Raw genomic sequence first — 18,439 nt, 5'->3', positions numbered from 1 at the left:
ACTTTGAGAGCAGGCCCTGACATATTCACTGTGAATCCCCAGTGGATACAACAGTGCGATAAACAAGATGGTGCCCAGGGGATGTTTGTTCAGCAGATGAAGGGCAAACTATCCTGCCAGCCAGTGATGGTGACAGATGAGAAGCCTGAGGCTGGATGAGGCAGTTCAGGAAAGGAGCCCAGGGCAGTCTGACTAAGACCAAAAGTCTCTTGGCTGCTCCTGCCATCCCTAGGATGAGTCAGCCTCACCTGAGAGCTTGTCAGAAGTGAAGAAGCCCAGCCCCACCCAGAGCACCTGAACCACAACAGTCATGTTAACAAGATCACAAGCGATTTGAGGGCACTTTAGAGCTCGATAAACATTGCCTTCTCATCAAGGGACAGGCAGTTGGGAGCTGGTGGGGGTAGTGCTGGCGGTGGAGACTGGGAACACTCCCAGGAGAGGGGTGGGTGGTGGTCCAACCTTGCTTTTTCCCAAAGGTCGTGGGAGCCGTCTGAGGCTGAAAGGGCCTGAGCAGGTTGGGGGATGGTGTGGGGGAGGGGCGACGGGCCCAGGTGCAGACCCCAGGGCGCTCTGGGAAGCCCTTCCCCACCCACCTTCCGCCTCTGCTCCTCCTCCTCCTGCATCTTCAGCTGCAGCTTGCGCACCATCACCTGGCGCTTCCACTCGGGGATGGGCCGGCCCTGCTCGTCGTACGTGGGGATGAGCGCCTCCACGTCCAGCTGCACGCCCGGCGCAGGGGTGGCGGGCGGCGCCGGCGCCACGCTGCCATTGAGCAATGGCTGGGACCCCACAGCCGGTGGGGTGGGGCTCCGGGCCGGTGACGGTGCTGGCGACGCCGGCGGCAGCGGCGATTCCGGCTGTGGGGAGGAGCGGCGGGGCTGAGTGCTGGGCAAACAGGAGCGAGGGGAACCGGGGCAGGGCCGCCTGTCGCGTCTCCTACCTGGGAGGCCGGCTGCCCACTGCCAGAGAACACCGTGGTCAGCCCCTTACTCTGTGGCGTGGGCTTCAGACTCTTGCCTGCCTTGATCTCAGCCAGCAGCTCCGAATTGTCGCCCGTCGGGGACATCATGTTGAAAGACTTGGTGCCTGCTCGGAGGCAGGAGAGGAGACGCTGGCCCGGTGTGGGGCCTGCACCCCCACCGCCCCCCACCTGCCCTCTGCTGCCGCCTCCCCAAGTCAGGGCGGGCCCTGGCCTTCCCTTGGGCTCAGAGGGCAGCTCTCCAGGTCCTACCCCTCCACCCCAGCGGCTTTCCGGGACCCCAGAGGCGGGTCCTCCTCAGCTGGCAGCCTGTGCAGCCCCACCATCCTCCCGGTCCCACCATCCTCCCGGCCCTACTCACGGGGTGTGGGGCCCCCACCTGGAGGCCCCTGGGAGTTCATGATGGCTCCTGGGCCGGCCCTGGCAACTCTAGTGAATGTCTCCGCCCAGCGTACTGACTGCCCAGCTCCAAAACACTACCTGAGGCCAGCCACCTGACCTTTGTCCCAGGTTCCCTGGCGCAGCCCTACCAGGGTGGAGTCTCCCATCTGACCCTCTCTGCATCAGCAAAGCCCAGTGACCCTTGGACTGAGTCACCTGGGGCTTCCCTGGCTCTAGACACCCGACCCTGGATCCCACAGCTTGGCCGGTCTCCTCCCACCCTCCCCACACATGCCCACAGACAGACACCCGAGCAGACACACTGGTTGCAAGCCCGGAGCACAGTTATGGCAAAGCGCAGCTCACTTCTGGCGGCCCCAGGAGAGCCAAGTCCTACCTAAGGATATGGGATTGGGGGCACTTAGGTAGAAGGGCCAAGCGGATGACATGCAAATGCGTGGTGGGGAGTTTGCATTTTCCGACGAGGCTGGCGGTGGCGACCGGGGTTTGAAGAGGGTTGTTTTTCGAGCCGGAGGAGGGGTCAGGACTCGGTGAGGGGGAATAAAAGGGGACCAACAGCTTCTAGGTCCCCGGGGCTGGGGATCCCCGAGCACAGTAGTGGGAGGGGGAAAAAAGACAAAAGTGCTGATGGGCGCCGGCTGCAGGCTCATTTCTTTAGGCTACACTGTCAGCCGGGCACAGAATGCGCACGCGCAGGTGGGAGTAGTGGTGGTCCAGCCAGTGGCGTCCAGCACCCCTCACCTGCCAGCCCCTCGTCCTGTCCTTTCCTCGAGCCCCCAGCCCCTCCAGCCTGACTTTTCCTGAGCCTGCCCTGTGCCCCGTCCCCACGCCTCAGCCAGGAGCCACGCACGCAGCTACTCACTCTTCCTGTGTCTCAGGACTCTCACTTCTAGGGAAGGAGAGGAGAGAAGCGACAGCGAAGTTAGGGGAGGGAGGGGGCTGGGGTGAGGCCAGGACAGCAGGGAAAGCGGGAGGAGGGGACGGAGGGAGATGCCCAGGGAGGCCGGGGAGAGGAGGAACTTTGCGGTCCATCTGCCCCTGGCTCAGGCTGTGCTGGGGCTCCACAAGGGTGGTCTGCTCAGTTCTCAGCTTTGTTGGTGCTCTGATAGCTGGGCTGGGCTGCCATGGGCCCTGGCCCCCCTCACCAGGGCCTCAATCTTGGCATTGGTTGGGATAGGGCACCCAGCCCAGGCTCTGCTGCGAAGGGGTGTCTGGAGAAGCCCAGAGTCCATTTTTCTTCTGTTCTTAGCTTCAGCCTTGCTCCACATTGCCAAGGGAAGACACTGACCCCAAAGCTGGAGGTGCAACTGATGGTGAACATGCTACCATGGCTCCAGTCTGAAGGGGCTGTGGCTCCATAGGTACCCAAGGTGCCCAGGCTGGCCCTACCTGGAATCCTACTGCAGCCTCATGCCCTAGTCAGGGAGATGAAGCTTTGGATGGTGATTTTAACCATGATCCTGGCGCTTAGTGGCTGGGTGAGGAAGGCATCTCTGCCACCTACCAAGGCTGGAATGGAAGCATCAGCACCCAGATACCACCTCCTGGGCCTGCTGGGGGCCCTGACATGCAGGGGGGCCCACAGTTCAGAAAAGAAGCCCGGGAATCCTGGTCATTGGTCTAGCTCTTTAAAAAGTATGATGCTGGGGGTGTCACCAGGAGGGGGAGGGCAGGGTATGATGGACAGCTGGCCTTGTCCCCCACAGTTAGGCCTGGGATGTATAATGGCTAGCTTGGGAGAACAAGAGAAAGTGGCCAGGAGTGGAAGAGACACTCTGGAGAAATATGGGGCAGGAAGAAGTCTGCCCAGCAACCCTGCCTCCTTGAAGCTAATTCTACTTCTCCAAGCTTCCCTCTAGCACCAGCCTGCCACCAGAGCTGGGAGGCCTTCCCTACTGGGCCAGAGGCAGCAGGCAAGACCAAAGAGGGCAGGGGACTTGCCCCAGATCACACAGCACAGTCCTGCTCTGACAAGACCTAAAGCAACTCCGAGCCTTCCCTTAGGGTCAAGTCCTCATTGGGGTAGGGGCTGCAGAAAGATCAAGTAGGTAAAGAGGAAGCACCAGGACAGAGGCAGCTGGGGGAGGGGGTGGTCTAGGTTTCCCTCCCCGTTCAGGGCCAGCGCCGCCCTCCACCCCTCAACCAGCCCCTACTCACTGCCAGTGGAGGAAGAGGAGCGACGCTGCCCGCAGCCGGGGCCCGAGCCGGAGCCCTCGAAGGGCAGAGGCGGAGCAGGCGGCGGCGAGCTCAAGGCCTCGGGCAGGGGCGGTGGCGGGGGCGGTGGGGGCAGCTCCCTGGACGCTTTGGGGTCCGCGCCACAGCCGTTGTGCACGTGGTTTCCCGGGAGCAGCGCCGCCTGCGGGGGAGCCGAGGGGCCAGCAGGTGAGACGCATGCGGCCCGGCCGGGTCCCGGGTGGACGGCGGGCGCGGGCTGGCGGGCACGCACCTCCTCGCTGTGCGCCATGCCCGGGCGTGCGACCAGCGGCTCCCCGGGGCGGCGGCCCAGCTGGCGGTAGTAGTCCCCCGTGCTGGGCTGCTTGCTGAAGGCGCGGGGCTTGCGTCCGGAGTCCTGCCTCCGCAGCCCGTTGCGGCCGTCGCGGGAGCTGGGCTGCGGGAAGACAGCGGGCGGAGTGAGCCCTGGGCACTCGTTCCTTACGCCTCCCGGCGCTTCACCTTCCGGGGGCTCACGGTCCCCGACCCTTCTGTTCTCAGAGCGAGGATTGGGGCGAAGGTACCGGCGGCCTCGGTGAAAGGGCAGGCCCGGTTGGCCGGACAGGGAGGGGTTCTGGGCGCGGGCCAAGGGGCGCAGGAGCCCCTACGGAGGCTAGAAGGGGCGGGCCCGGGGGCGGGGTGACCCAGCCCGAACGCCAGGGTGGGGGCGAAGCAGGGGTAGCTCCGGACCTCCGCAGCACAGCGGCCCCCAGACGGGCCCCCGCGCGCCTCTCTTGCAGGGGTCCCAAGCCGAGGAAGCCCACTCGAGAGCCCGCGTCCTGGGCGTTCCTGTTTGCCCAGGGCCCCCGGCGGGCCGGCCCGGGGCCGCGTCTGCTCCTACCTGCGACCGTGCCGGTGGCCCCCCGCTGTGCACCTGGCGGCGGGGGCGTTGTAGACCCGACACCTGCGCTACCTGATCCCTCCTCTCAGGTTACAGCCCGGCCCGCCCGCCCGACCGCGCCCTCGAGCGCCGAAGAGCTCTGTCGGCCTGACATCACCCAGAGCCTGCCAATCCCCGGCCGAACCCCCTCAAAAGCCGGGAATGCCACGGGGAAGGGGGGTGGCCAACTGCTGGGCCAAACCTGGCCGCCGGGCCTACCCGCCGGCCAGATGTGGTCTTGCCCCCGCTGCATCTCTCTCCCTCCACTCCGCGCTGAGCACCCCAGCCTCCATCCGCCAGAGACAATTCGGACCTCACTGTGGGCAGCCCCATGTTTGGCCCCCCGGAGTTCCGGGTCACGCTCCCGCTCTTCCCCTCCCGCATCTGGAAACCATCGCGGTCTGCGTAAGGGACACCGACACTCTCGCCAGAGACTCGAATTTCAGGGGCGTCAGGGCGGGTTCGGGTGACAGCGCGGGCCTCCCGCCCCGTCGCAGCCGACCCCCACAAATCCCAGCCCAGGAAGAAAGACAGGAGGCGGAGGGGGCCAAAGGCCAAGTCACCTAGCAGGGGCTGTCCTCTGCCCCACCCTCAGTCCGAGCGTCCCCGCGGTGGCCCCGGACCCTCCGAGCCCCACCCAGCCGGGCTCACGTTGCAAGGAAACGCGACACCGCAGGATTCGTTTTCTGGGCCGGCCTGCCCCCTAGGCGCCCCCTCAGCCCCGAGGCGCGGACGCCGCGACCCTGCTTCTGCCCGCGGTCGGGGAAAAAGCCGCGGCAGGGGGCGCGGAGCACACAAAGAGCCCTTTGTGGAACGGCCCAGCGCCTGCCTCTGGGCACGCACACACCCGGGAGGGGCACGGGACCGCGCAGTCCTGGTGCTCTGGCTCAGGGGAGCGGAAGGGAGTGAGCGCAGGCCAGGCCACCAGTCCTGCGGCCGGGGGCTGAGAGCAGAGCCCACCAGCTTGGCCGGGAAAGTCCAGTGGCCCAAGGCACCCTGCAGGCCTCTCCTGGGCCCCCTCCACCTTCCGGAGATGAAAGGGGAAGCCACTGAGGGCCTGCCTGGTCTGAGGTGGCACGAAGTGGGTAGGAGGGTAGCCTTGCAGGGACTGTATCCTTCCCTTCCCCGACCCGGTGGTTGTATGACCTGGGTCACCTGTGGGAGCTGATTACTGAGCTTGGCTCTGAAGAGCTTGCCTTGGTCTTGAGAGAGAACTACAAGGTCAAGGCTCCCACAGGACCTTAGTGGGGGCTCTATTCTTTACCGCAGACTCAGTCACCTGGGGTCTCAGGGGCCCTCGCCTCTCAGACCAGCCTGGTTTTTTCCTCTTGGGCAGAACTCCAAGGCTCTCTCTGGGCCTCCGCGCTGCCCAGGACTCTCAGAGATGTCCACGCCAGCCCTCTGTACCTTCCCTGCTCCAAAGCCTCAGCCAGGATCCTCCAGGCCCTGCATCATGGGTCCCTGACATTCAGAGCGCCCCCTGAACTCAGCCCCTTCTCACTAGCTTGCGTCTCCCCATGGAGAGACCCCATCTTAGGATCAGCTTGTCTATTCACCTGGGAGCTGAAGCCCCAAACTGGGGAGCCAGCCTCCTTATTACCCCCTGCCTCCAGCCCCCACTGCTGAGGGTGCTGAGCCCTACTGGCGCGCCCTCCTGATGCTCCCTACTGGTGCTCCCTTCCACCCTCCTCGGATCCTCACCTTCACTACTGCCTGCCTCTCCCACCTGGAAGACACTCCCTTGGGAGCCATTCTCCCCCTGTGCCCAGAGCTGGGTACATGTAGGTCTGTGGGGAGGCAGTTTACATGTATTCTCTGCCATCTCCAAGAGCACCCTGCTCCTCTGGGCAAGATGGGGTGAGGATCCAGCTCCTGAGAGGCATGGCTATCAGGGTATATGTTCCTTCATGCCTCTTCTGCTCCCCTTCTCCCCAAAGGGTGGTAGCTATGTCTTCCTTGTCTCCCTGTCTCCAGCATCCAGCCCTGGGTCACCATGGAACTGAGCAGAAGTTTTGACTCCTGAACAGGCCATTGGACCAGGGACCCCCATCTCTCACCCTGTACCCACGAGACGGGCTAGCCGTTGGCCTCCACCGTCCCCCATCAGCCCATTCTCAGATCTGGAGGGAGGCAGGCTGTGTGTGGGGGGATTTCACTACCTCCTTCTTGAAGGCCTCGGTCTCCACATTGGTCTCCACATGTCGGAGTTTGTTCTTCGTCTGCAGGTAGATGTCAGCTGCCCGTAGCCCTTCCGGGGGCTTGGCAGCTGGGAAGCCTGGCGGGGGTGGGGGCAGCTGGGTGCCTGGGGGCGGGGGTGGTGGAGGGAATCCGGGTGGTGGCGGTGGTGCTTTGGTTTTCTCCACCTTGCCACGGGGCAGGTCTGGCTCTGGGCTCAGCATGTCCATGTAGCTCTGTATGTCTGCTGCTCTTGGACTGGGAACCCCTGAGAGAGAGGGAAAGATGGGTTGGGGAGTTTTCAGAAAGGCTGACCCCTGGCTGGAGACCCCTCTTCTGCCTGGAAATGACCTATCACTGGGGGAGGCTGGCTCCAGTGGAGCTTGGCATGGATGGCTCCATTGTGGGTCGACCATCACCCTGGCCCTGCCCACCCGCAGCCCTGCACTGTGCTCAGGTTAGGGCAGAGGGGTGGCTCCTCAGGACAGATCTGGCAGGGCAGGTGGCAGGAGTCTGGACGGCCACACCCCAGCTTTGCCGGGTGCCCGTCAGCTCTGCAGGCTACCACTTGGTGGCCTGAATCCGGCATCACACCTAAGCTAGGGCGTGGTCAGCATGTGTGGACATACGTGCCTGGCTTCTGCCTGAGTGTGCATTCATGTGTGTTCATGAATGTGTGTACATGCTTCTTTGTACTTATGAATATGTTTGCATTAGACCTGGGGTCTATGAGTGTGTGCAGGTAGTATAGGTGTGTACATATGTGTATCATTTATAGATTGTGTGTACACCTGTGTAAGTGTGTACTTGAGTGTGGGTAGGCACGTGTAATGTCTGGGGAACTTGTGTGAACAAGGATGAATTGTAAGTGGGGTGCATGTAGTTTCTGTGGGTGGGAGGGTACCTGTGGATGTACAGGCATGTTTGTGATGGACACACACAAGCATGAGTGTCCCCTGTCCTCACCAGAAGCAGCATCCCCTCCTGGTGACCTGGGCAGTCTCCAATGTCAGCCACGGGCACAGTAGATCCAGGGATGGCCCTGAGGGGCCCCTGGGCTGGCTCTCATCTGCTCCCCCTCCCACCTCCTCCAGGCCCACTCACCATGCACAGAGTGCTGGCCCTTGACACTGGAGTGGCCAGAGGAGCAGGAGTCGTAGTTGGAGAGGGTACTGGTGGGCGAGCTGAGGTCAAAGTTCGGCGGCTGGACTGACATGGTGGTATTGGGCGAGGACATGCCTGAGTCAGGCTGCTTGGTCTCCAGGTCAGCGGATGGATCCCGGGACAGCACGCGGTGCTCCACACTCTGAGTGGGAGAGGAGGCCGTAAGGGCAATCCCGCCCCAAAGACCAGCACACTCTGGGCCAGGGTCCTGCTGTGTGAACTTGGTCAAGCCACTTGCCTTTCTGGGCTCCCTTCCTCGTCATGAGAAGGTCGCTTCTCAGGTTCTTCCAGGCTGAGATTCAAACCGAGCCCCCCAACAGCAGGACTGTGGGTTCCTGGGAAACTCCCAGCCCTGGTTGGTCTCAGCTCAGGGGTTGGGGACTGCCAGAAGAAAGGGTGGTGGGCTGGACCCCAAGGGAGGGCACCCATGGCATCAGCCTTCCCCTTTCTCATCAGCGGGCAGAGGGCCCAGGCTCCAGTGCAGCGAGGAGGAATAGGCACTGAATGGGTAAGAACATCTGAGCAGCTGGGGATAGGGGATGGGTGCAGAGCACCCACAACTTGCAGGAAAGACTGATCCCCCGGGATGGGCCAGCAACCCCCATCTCTCCCTGCTGGCCTGGAGCAAACTCCATCACCAGCCCAGTCCCCGTCTCCTCATGGAGCCTTTGGGGAAAGGTGGGGCCTGGGGTGGCCCAGCTGAGCTGGGGGAGATCAGCCTGAGCTCAGCCATCCCCCACCACTGCCTCTGCCCCTGCCCATGGCCTGACCCTCCCACCTGGGAGCAGGCTAGGGTGGGGGCTCTGCTTACGTTGCCCATGCTGGCCCTGCTGCTGGCAAGACTGCTGCTTGTTCGCTCGCTGCCTCCTGCACAGGCCTGCTGCTCCCTGCCCTGAGCCCCCTCCCTGCCTGAGAAGTGTCACAGGCCCCCCGGGAATGGTAGGCAGGCCTGGCACCAGGTAACAGCTCAGCGGCCACGCTCATTGGCCCCGTAATTAGGGGCTCTGCAGGAGTGTTTGCCTTTTCTGGGCCAGTATCCTCCATGGCTTGGATCTGTCACACTGCAGCTGGGCCCGCCTAGTGAGGGGACCAGTGTCTCCCCAGCCCACCCAGTTCAGCGGGGCCAGGCCCTGTTGCCTAAGCCATGAGCCATGGGGAACCATAGGAGCTGGGCTGGGGCGGCAGCCTAAAGCTGCCAAGCCTTCCTTGGCTGGCAGCAGTGGGCACCAGGGGTGCCCAGCCCTGACCTGTGGATAACAGAGGTTAGGGGCAAAGGCTTTGCAGCCTGGGGGGTGATGGTTTCAAATTTCATCTCCCCCACTTACTAGCTCCATGCATGACCTTTCTGTCCCTTGTCCTTTCTGTCTGCACCTAAAACTCTTTATCTGTAAGTGGGAATAACAGTACTTCCTCTCTCATTATATTGCAACAAATATTTTAAAAGTTAGTGAAGTGCCAGTGCATGGTAGCCAGTAAATACCATATGTGTCAACTGAAAATATTAATAAACAGTGCATATTAACTGTGATTATACTGTAAAGCACTAGGCAGGGTACCTACTGCAGTCAGAATTCAAGGAGTAGTTCTTGTTTGCTCATTGCCTGCAGCCAAAGCTTCCATTAGGAGGCACTGTTCCCCCCACCCCCAAACAATTTCAGATGTTCTCAATGGAAAGGAGCCCACCCCAGTGCAGAAATGCCCTTCACATTGTCCACTTCTGCTTGTATACCCCAGTGACAGGTTGCACTACCTGAAGCATCACTAATTTCCCTGGGTGGCCCTTTCTCGGTGTGGGGTGAGTTCTTCTCGGGACCGGAGCAGTCTCTGACCCCTGGGCCTTGCTGTGCTCTGAGGTCCCCAGAACCAGGGTGTCCCCATGTGCTCAAAGGCAGGGCATGCAGTGCTCTGGGCAAGAGGCCATAGGCCCTCTTTCCCCCAGCCTCATTTCACAGCTCCTCTCATGGCCAAGCGGCCCCTTCTGAAGATGCCTGTGAAACCAGCCCTCTTTCCTCCCCTCCTGCACCAGATGAGGCAGAGCCCTGGACTGGGAGCCACCCACACCTGAGCTCAAGTCCCAGTGGGTTAGTTCATGGCTTTGTAACCATAATAAAATAATTTAAAAAGAGTAACACAGCTTTGCAATTATGAAGTAGCCATGCAGTGAGCAAACATGTAGAATAGTGGTGAAGACCGGGAGTTATGCCACTGGGTCTCCCCAAAACTCAGTTTACCCACCTGTGAAATGGGGACATTAGCACTTCCTACCTCAGAGGATGGTGCGTATGTGTGTACGCACTCAGTTGTGTCCAACTATTTGCAACCCCATGGACTGCAAAGAGTCCACTGCAACCCCCGGTGGACTGTAGCCCACCAGGCTCCTCTGTTCATGAGATTTCCTGGGCAAGGATACTGGAGTAGGTTGCCATTTCCTTCTCCAGGGGATTTCGCCACTCAGGGATCAAACCCATGCCTCTTGCAATTGGCAGGAGGATTCTTTACCTCTGAGCCACCAGGGAAGTCCCTGGGGGGTGGGGTGGTGAGAGTTAAATGGATGTATATGTATGCTAGTCGCTTCAGTCATGTCTGACTCTTTGCGACCCCATGGACTATAGCCCCCCAGGCTCCTCTGTCCGTAGGATTCTCCAGGAAAGAATATTGGAGTAGGTTGCCATGCCCTTCTCCAGGGGATCTTCCTGACCCAGGGATCGAACCCGCAACTCTTACTTCTGCACTGGCAGGCGGGTTCTTTACCACTAGCACCACCTGCGAAGCCTGAGAGTTAAATGAGCTAATTAATCCCTGGGGCAGGTGAATGCACTTTACTGTTCCCACTGTGTGTAAGTGTCGTTTATCCGAGCCTTGGGTCTCATCAAGATGAGGCTGGTCCTCTTTCCTCCGATATTTTTGCCTCCATCCCCTCACTCCCCAGTGGTCCTGGGCTGAGAGGTCATGTGGGGTAGTGGTCTAGGGCACTTATTCCTGTGACCTTGGGCAAGGGGCTTCATTTTCTTGAACCTCAGCTTCTTCCGTGGCAAAAGGGGTAACAACACGTACCCCTTAGGGAAGGTGGGGGCAGGGGAGGGGTGCAATGACACGGTGGATGGGGGGAAGAGTGCCCTGGGCGTACCAGGTTCTCCACGGTGCGCAGGTAACGGGTGCAGTGGCTGTGGCCGTTGTAGTCCGCGAGGTCGGCGGCCGTGTACCCGTCGCGGTCGCGGACGTCCAGCTCCGCGCCGTTCACTACCAGGATCTGGCAGCACTGCAGGGGCGCGCAGTGAGGACCCCTGGCCCATAGCCGGGACCTCGGCACGGGGGCAGAGCTGTGCTACGAGCGTGGCGCCAGCAGAGGGCGCCCGCCCCTCCCGCTCTCGCCTGGCCTCCAGGCCACGCCCCGGGCCCGCCCGCGCCCCGCCCTCACCTCCAGCTCCCCGTTCTCGGCGGCGTCATGCAGCGGGGTCCCGCCCCACAGGTCGGCCGCGATCTCGCCGCCGTGCAACAGGAGCCAGCTGAGCACTTTGGCGTGGCCGCGGCTGGCCGAGAAATGCATGGCCGTGGCGCCGTCCTTGTCTTTCTCCGACAGGCTCACGTTGGTGCAGCTCACCTGGGAGGGGGGGGCGGGGCAGAGAGGGGCGGGGACTGGGCTCCAGCCCCCTCCTATCCCCGCCCCCGTCCCGTACAGGTCCCGCCTCCCCGGGCCCCGCCCCGACGTGTCCCCGAGCTCACCAGCCACACGATGACCGAGATGTGGCCCATCTGCGCTGCGGCATGCAGCGGGGTCATGCCATCGTGGGCGCTCAGGTGCGGGTCTGCGTTGCACTCCTGCACCAGGTACTGCGTCACCTCTAGGTGGCCCTCCTGGCACGCCAGGTACAGGGGCGTGGCACCGTTCTTGGTTTGGGCATTCACTCCCCTGCGGAAGACGCAGCACCCACCGTGGGCTCTCAGCGCCCACCCCCCCAAAGCCTCCTTTGCCCCTTGACTGCTTCCAGGGAGCCCTGGAGGGTAACTGGAGAAGACCTAGTCGCTGGGCCCGGCCCCCCGAACTCCCTCTGGACACAGTCCTGTGCCAGCCTTCCTGGGTGGGGGCCCTCTGGCTTGCTCCCCACCTACCCCTCGCAGCCTCCTTTCTACAGTGCACGTCTAGTGACTGAGCTAGTCTCTGCCCTCAAAACTCACCTTTTTACCGAGGTCTACAAGGATGCTGTGATCTGGCCTCCCCTACCTTTTCAGCCACATGGACCCACTGTCACTGAGTCCTCACTGTCTGACCTCTGTGTCTTTGCTTACGTCCCCCCTCTAACTGGGGATGCTCTTCCCATCTCTCTTGAAGACTCAGTACAGGGACTTCCCTGGTGGTCCAGTGACTAAGACTACACACTCCCAAGGCAGGGGGCCCGGGGTTCCATCCTTGGTCAGGGAACTAGATCTCTTACACTGCAGCTAAGATCTGGTGCCGCCAAATAAATAAATAAATACATATTTTTAAAAAGACTTAGTACAGATCCCTCCTTCACAAGGCTTGTTCCACTCCAAGAACAGCCTTTTCCAGCCTCTGTGCCCCATACTGCCCTGGGTTCACTCCATGGGTCACCTGTCATGCCCAGTGGATCAAAACTTGTTTTGGCCTCTGCCACCCCCAGAAGACTGAACTCCCAGAGGGCAGAGTGGTAATGTCACCAGATAAAACACACAAAAAATCTGAACTTTGGATGTTCTTAGTCGCTCAGTCGTGTGCAATGCTTTGTGACGCCATGAACTGTATCTTGCCGGGCTCCTCTATCCATGGAATTTTCCAAGCCAGAATACTGGAGTGGGTTGCTATTTTCTTTTCCAGGGGATCTTCCTGACCCAGGGATTGAACCTGTGTCTCCTACATTGGCAGGTGGATTCTTTACCACTGAGCCACCAGAGACAACAAATGATTTTCTAGTATAAGTACATGCCCACTGGGCATGTGGACATACATATTCTAAACTGTTAATTGTTGTTTATCCAAAATTACAGTTGTCTTGTGGCTGTTGTCAGTCTGGCCACCCTACAGGTGAATGCCATCCACTGAACATGTCCCATGTGCTGTGACACTAGCAAGCAGACTCTCAGTGAACACCCTTAAGTCCTCCTGTCATTCCCATTTTGCAGAGGGGCAGCTGAAGCTCAGGGGCTGTGACTTGCCAAAGGTCACACAGCTGGTAAATGGTGAGCACACATCTGTCTGTGTGATGGAGGGCCAGGTGCACAGCAAGAACCGAGGGAGAGGAGGAGGGGCCATTTCCTGTCTTCACTCCCTCAGGCTTCCCTGGGGCCTAGCTTGCAGCTGTCACTGCCCCTCATCCCTGCTCCCAGCTCCCACAGAAGGGTCTTAACTGGAGAGCCATTCTCAAGAAGTGGAGTGCTGCTGGGGAATAGGGACGCTGGCCTGGCCGCTGCCTGAGCCTCAGTTTTTCTGACTTCACAATGGGTGTGGACACCAGGGTATAGTTACCGGATATGAGCACAAGGTGGAGCTGCAATCTAGGCCCAGACTCAGGAGCTCCCAGTGGGTCCACGATGGAGGGTGGGGGAGAGTAAGAGCTAAGTCCCTCTGGGCTGGATCAGGACTCTGGGCCCCAGGAACTGCAATTTTTCATCAGACATCATACCTTCCCACTCATATGCCTCCCCCATCTATTTGCTCATGACAATCACACACTCCACCCCCACCATCTACACCCTCCCTCCCTCATCCAACTGCCAGCTGTGTGTTCATTAATGAGGGCACCAGGCCACCCAGTCCTCCTTGGGCCCCCACTCCATCATCCATGCTCTCGTCACCTACCCATGACTTGGCCCCTCCCTCTCACATACCCCTCGGGCCCTCAGCTGACTACCCCCGTCCCTAAGACCCCATCCCCCCGTCCACTTTCCTGACCCCGGCCCGCTACCCAGGCTGCCCGCAGCCCCCACCATGCACCCAGCCCCAGCTCTCTCCATCCTCCTGATGTGGGAACCTTCTCCTCAGACACAGAACTGCCACTGGCCAGGTCTGACACTCAGCCTGGGACCCTGCCTGGCTGCCCTCCATTACCCCATGGTGGAATGGGGGGATGAGTCCCATCCACACACCGTACCTGGAGAAGGTGCTGGCTCTCGGCCACCAGCCTCCACGCCCTGGTGCCAGTGTCCCCACCCCACCCCCACTTGCCATTCACATGCTGGTGCTTCAGGAGGAGCCTGTTTAATATTTCATGACTAACACTCCATGGCCTGAATTATTCACCATGTAACCAAGGCACAAATTGTGGCGCTGGAGAAGACTCTTGAGAGTCCCCTGGACTGCAAGGAGATCAAATCAGTCAATCCTAAAAGAAATCAACCCTGAATACTCATTAGAAGGACTGATGCTGAAGCTGAAGCTCCAATCCTTTGGCCACCTGATGTGAAGAGTTGACTCACTAGAAAAGACCCTGATGCTGGGAAAGATTGAAGGCAGGAGAAGGGGATGACAGAGGATGAGATGGTTGGATGGCATCACTGACTTGATGGACATGAGTCTGAGCAAACTCCGGGAGATGGTGAAGGATAGAGAAGCCTGGTGACCCTACAGTCCATGGGGTCGCAAAGAGTCAGAAATGACTTAGTAGGGAGTGAACAACAACAACAACCAAGGCACAGCAAGTGTGGGGTCCTGGGGATTGGGGACTGGAGGGGCCACTGCCCAGGGCCCACTGGGCTCTCGAGGGAGGCCTGAGACAATGCATACAGCTCAGGGCGCTAGATCTGCCCAGAGCCTTCTTCTCCCTGTCCTTCCTGCTCGGCAGGTAACTCATGACCCACAGGCGTCCAGCCAGCCTGAGATCTCAGAAGGTCTCAGAAGCTGGCACAGAGCAGGACCTGAGCAGGAAGGGGCAGTCCAGCCCATAGCCTCCCACCAGGCCCCTGGTTGACACCCCATCTGGAGGCTCTGCTACAAAGTAAATGCTCAGTAACCCATTCCAGAGTCACAGCCCCCAGCCTGGGAGACCCCAGAACATGGGGCTGGTTCGCTGATGAGCTGGGGTGGGAAAGGGGGTCCCGACCTTATTCCCCTCTCCTACATCAGCTCAGAGGCAAGAAGAATGGGCACCCTCACTCTCACTGAAGAAAACTACAAAAATATGGATGAAAGACTTCCTTGGTGGTCCTGGGGCTGAGACTCCAAGCTCCCAATGCAGGGGGCTCAGGTTCAATCCCTGATCACCCTGGTCAGGGAACTAGAGCCCGCATGCCACCACTAAGAGCCAGAGCAGCCAAGTAAATATATAAATAAATACTTTTAAAAATATGGATGAGCACAAGGAATGAAATAATGAGTTTAGATGGAGAGAGAAGTGAATTTATGTAGTAGTATACATATAAGCTTATGTGTATGTATATGTTACGTATATGGTAGCATACATATACATAATTAGTTTATGTTATGTAGTATATGTATAAGTTATGTATTAGGATTAACACATAACAGGGATAGCAAGTACCATCCACTGAACAATTGCTCTGCGCTGAGCGTGGAAGGGAGCACAGTACACGTGTCCCCCATCTACTCCGCCTAATGCCCTGATAGGGGAAGTGTTGGCATTGCTTCCTTTTTACAGAGGAGACTGAGAGCCAGGCTCACTCGAGAGGCAGAGGGGGCCGTAGTGCAAGAAGGGCCTGGCCTGTGGGCTGCTCACAAGCAGCATCTTGCATCTGCTCTCCGTTCACAAAGCCGTCCATGAAGTAAGGATAATAATCGACCCTGAGACATTCTTGAAGAGCCCTCACCAAGGCCTATCACCTTCCATGTGTTTTAGGATCCCTTTTCCCTGTGCCTCTGGTTGGGGGCACTGTGGGCCTAGGGTATCCAGGCTCCACCAAGCATGTGTCAGGCCGGGCAGTATTTTGACCGTGGGGAGTCACTGGAGCATAGCGGTGGGGTCTCGGGGGACCCCACCTGGCTCCAGCCCTTCGAGTTCTGGCCATAGTGGTGCCATGGGTGACCAGTCCAGTCCAAGCCCCTGCCCTTTGCCCTGGCCTCCACCCTGACTTTGCAGTTTGCAGGGCCGGGCATGTTCTTTACCTTCCCGGGGCCTCAGTTTCCACATAGGACAAATTGGTATCACAGTTGTGGTCTCTTCATGCCTCTTGTGAGAGACAAAGGGGAAAGCTTTGGAAAACAGCAAGTTTTCTCCCAGGGAGGCCGGTCTTGGCTTCCGGTACCACTGGCTCAGTCTGACCTAACAACCGCCTCAGGCCCCCCCCAGGCCTCAACACCATCACCTCCACACTACCAGCCTCATCTGCTGTCCCCTCCCCCTCATGAACACCTGCTCCTCTAGGTACCAACAAGCTCAGGCCAGGTCTTCTCAGCCTCCTTGGCTGGGTAGGCCCTGGATGGCCACCTGACCTCCAAATGTTGGGGTTCCCCCTAACCTCCTTTCTAAACACAGTCTGCTCCTGGTGAGGTCATCTATTTCCTGGGGTCAAAGGCCACCTGTACCTAATGCCACTCATCTCTCCAGCTTGGACCTGGAGTACATGCGGCAACCCCCTCAGCCCATTCAACCATCCGGGCATTGAGCAGTTTCTTGAAGTTCACATGCTTTTTTTTTTCTTTTTAATTTTTAAAACAATTTTGGCCATTCCCTGTGTATTGTGGGATCTTAGTTCTCCAACCAGGGATCAAACCCACCCCCTTGGCCATGAAAGCATAGAGTCCTGACCGCTGGGAATTCACCCTTTACGTGCTTCCACATGGAGCAAATCTCTCCACACTCCCTCACCCCACCTTTTTGGTCCCCATTTCAGTAAAGGACACCAGGCCACCCTCCCTTGAGTCCAAGCTCTAGGAGTCTTTGGAAACCCTTGACTTCTTTTACAAGTCTAAGTTCCCCTAGCAACCACCACATAAATCAAGATGTATACTTTTCTTCCTCTTGGGAACAAAGATAATATGGACAGACTGTAACTATTAAGTCATCCTGGATGACACAAAAGAAACATGGAATGCTTGGAAGAGTTTGCTGAAAATCTCCATCCAGGACTGGTGGCAGCTTACTGCAACTGTTGCCACAAGGAACAAGGACTGAGCTGCCCATGGAGGCAGACCCCAGTCACAGAACAGCATCTTCAGTATCCTCCCCACTGGCAATAATTTCTGCCCCCAGGGAGGTCTGGCCGGGGCTGATCTCCACCCGTTTTAGATCTGGGTATGGGGCAAGGTCACTGGAACGGAAAGTCTTGGAGCCTTTGGTGGGTCTAGGTCTCTTATTCTCTGATCACACCTCTGCACTTATTTGAAAGGATCCACAATCAGGACTGGCCTGGGGAAGAAACGCAGCCCTGATTTAAGGAAGATTCTAGAACAAACAGTTTTACACCAACCCATCAGCAAGCCTGGAATAAGCCTTCACTGGTCTGTAATTCTCCCAGACTTCCAGGCCCTCCTGGCTCACCATGAGGACAAGTGTGACCCCACCCCACCCCCGCAGGGCCACTGCCCCGGCCAGTTCTACCTGCTATGCTCCCACGCCAGTCTTCACAGGGTAGGCCCTCTCCCACTCAGCTCTCACCTCCCAACAGAGGCCTTCCTGGGACTCCCCTGGAAGTCCAGTAGCTAAGACTCTGTGCTCTCAATGCAGGGGCCCTGGGTTCGATCCCTGGTTAGGGGACTAGATCCCACATGCTACAACTAAGAGTTTACATGCTGCAACAAAGATCCTGTGTGTCATGACTTAAGACCCAGCACAGCCAAAGAAATAATTTAAAAAGGAAAGAGAGAGAGAAAAGCCTTCCTGGACCCCCTCATTTTAAAGAAATCTCTCAACCACTGCCTTCAAACTACCATAGTCCACTTCACAGCACTTGTGACTCTTGAATTGTCTTAGCACTTTTTTCATTCATCCCAGGGACACCCATTAGGAGGCTTCCACAGGCCAGGACGGAGCAAACAGTGAAGACAGCAGAGCTCTGCCCTCTCAAACCTGGGTCAACCAGGGCCACCAGGGCACCCAACGCACTGGTGCATGAACAGGAGTGTCTCTGTGTGTACACACGCTCTTGGTCTGGCCCCTTCTTTGCCCCTGGGAGTGCCCCAAGTCGGCTCCATGAAGCCATGAGGACTCACTACATCCCCAGCATTAACAGGGTGGGCACTTAGGCTACATTTGGGTGCTAGTTGTTTAGTGAGTGGACATGGGGGTGAGTGAGACGGGCAGCTGGGCCTGGAGCTCTGTGATGCCTCCTCGTATGTGGCCTCAGCTGGTGCATTTGCCCATGGGCCCCAGGAGGCCTGGAGGGAGTTCCATCTGAGGTCACAGGCAGTGAGCTGCAGGCAGGGCCGGACAAGACCCGCTGGATTCCAGACTCCTCCCTCCTTCAGTGAGTATTAATGAAGTGTCAGGCCCTCGGGATGCAGGATGGAAAGGAAGAGATGCTCTCATTACATGGGGAGACAGATGATAAGAGGACGCGCTAAGATGCACAGAGAGTAATGCCAAGTAGTGGGGAGGGTGAGGAAGACCAGTAGGGAGGGCGTGTGTCTGTGTGCTGGGGGCATGATAGTCTGAGGAAGGCGCAGGGAGCAAAGACTTTGAGGGGGAAGGGAGCAACCCTGGGCTCTGGGGAAGAGA

General features: G+C 58.9%; 1 protein-coding gene across 3 annotated transcripts in view; it reads right to left on the bottom strand.

Annotated features, from left to right (window-relative positions):
- ESPN (espin) overlaps window positions 1-18,439 on the bottom strand; it is a 33,610-nt gene that overhangs the window by 6,262 nt on the left and 8,909 nt on the right. The window contains exons 3-12 of one of the 3 annotated variants that reach the window (XM_040263299.1): window positions 11,538-11,724; window positions 11,233-11,415; window positions 10,942-11,073; window positions 7,755-7,956; window positions 6,635-6,918; window positions 3,831-3,992; window positions 3,542-3,740; window positions 2,247-2,273; window positions 944-1,089; window positions 597-860 (exon numbers count right to left, since the gene is read on the bottom strand). In XM_040263299.1, the coding sequence (XP_040119233.1) occupies window positions 597-860; window positions 944-1,089; window positions 2,247-2,273; window positions 3,542-3,740; window positions 3,831-3,992; window positions 6,635-6,918; window positions 7,755-7,956; window positions 10,942-11,073; window positions 11,233-11,415; window positions 11,538-11,724 (1,786 nt within the window). Of the gene's footprint in view, window positions 1-596; window positions 861-943; window positions 1,090-2,246; window positions 2,274-3,541; window positions 3,993-6,634; window positions 6,919-7,754; window positions 7,957-10,941; window positions 11,074-11,232; window positions 11,416-11,537; window positions 11,725-18,439 lie in introns of all 3 variants that reach the window. The other 2 variants (XM_040263300.1, XM_040263298.1) reach the window with 2 other exon arrangements.

The sequence above is a fragment of the Oryx dammah genome, unplaced genomic scaffold (genome assembly GCF_014754425.2).
Source record: "Oryx dammah isolate SB20612 unplaced genomic scaffold, SCBI_Odam_1.1 HiC_scaffold_21, whole genome shotgun sequence".
In the NCBI taxonomy this organism is placed as follows: Eukaryota; Metazoa; Chordata; class Mammalia; order Artiodactyla; family Bovidae; genus Oryx; species Oryx dammah.
This window is presented reverse-complemented; position numbering and strand designations above follow the sequence as displayed.